The 1,015-nt window shown below is 34.0% G+C and overlaps 1 protein-coding gene across 1 annotated transcript in view; it reads right to left on the minus strand.

Moving 5' to 3' along the window:
* SrpRalpha (signal recognition particle receptor alpha) overlaps positions 1-994 on the minus strand; it is a gene marked incomplete at its 5' end in the record, with an annotated part of 6,268 nt that extends 5,274 nt beyond the window's left edge. Inside the window, 3 exon segments of the mRNA XM_070132924.1 lie at positions 34-203; positions 665-740; positions 866-994. Of these exon segments, the coding sequence (XP_069989025.1) occupies positions 34-203; positions 665-740; positions 866-994 (375 nt within the window).
* Positions 995-1,015: the final 21 nt, after the last annotated feature.

A 1,015-nucleotide genomic window follows, 5' to 3' on the forward strand; every position in this document is an offset into this window, starting at 1 on the left:
GTATGTACAGTTGTAAAGCTTAAAAGTATATACTTTGCCCTCTAGTTTTTTGCCAACTGACTGGCAAAGCTTAGTAGCAATCTCTGAAGCCACATTTTTGCCAATAAGATGATCTTTAAGTTTTTCCAGAACTGGCTCAATGTCAGCCTCAGACAGAGTTTTGCCGCCCACCAGGCCACGGAACATGGAGAATACACCTCCACCTAAACGAGTCATGAATATAATCATATTAGTTAATAAATACTTAACTATTATCCTCTGCCTTACTTAAGAAGAAAAAAAAAGAAAATGAGAAAGAAATTTATACAGTATATGCACCATCAACTCATATATGTTTTTATAGACATAAATATAGATGTGGCAATAGCAGAGTTCTATTCATTACATTTACAAATTAAATAAATATTTATAAGAAAGGTAAAATAACATAGTAAAGTCAATGTATATCATCTTCAAGTTTGACTGAAGATGAGGTGGAACTTTTTTGTAATAATCATATATATGTAACATACTATAATATATATCAAAATGCAGTAAGTAAATAAGTAAATAAGTAAATAAGTAAGTAAGTAAATAAGTGAGTAAGTGAGAGAGAGAGAAAAAAGAACAATAACACAATTACTGTTGTTTCTCTAATCACCTGATTGGACTGGTTAGTACTTACCACTAGATTTTTTATCATTGGATTCCTTTTCGTTTTGAACATCCATTCCCCTAAGGTTTCCGGACAGTGTTCCAATCTGGAAACAATTTCAATCACTTTGGTATGTGTGTAAGAGAAAACTATCAATAAACTTATCATACAGAGCAACAGTGGACAAAGGCTAAAAATATATAACAAGTACCATTAATTCCATAGCCATACCTGAGATTGGTCCGGAAGGAAATCAGGGCGCAAGGATGACTGAGTTCCTGCTCCCGAATCATTCCTGGATGAGTAATCGAGGCTCTTGGAATCACGTCCTGATAAGTCCCACACACGATTTTCTTTGCCCTGGAATAACACTTCAGGATA

Source organism: Penaeus vannamei, chromosome 18 (genome assembly GCF_042767895.1).
Source record: "Penaeus vannamei isolate JL-2024 chromosome 18, ASM4276789v1, whole genome shotgun sequence".
NCBI lineage: Eukaryota > Metazoa > Arthropoda > Malacostraca > Decapoda > Penaeidae > Penaeus > Penaeus vannamei.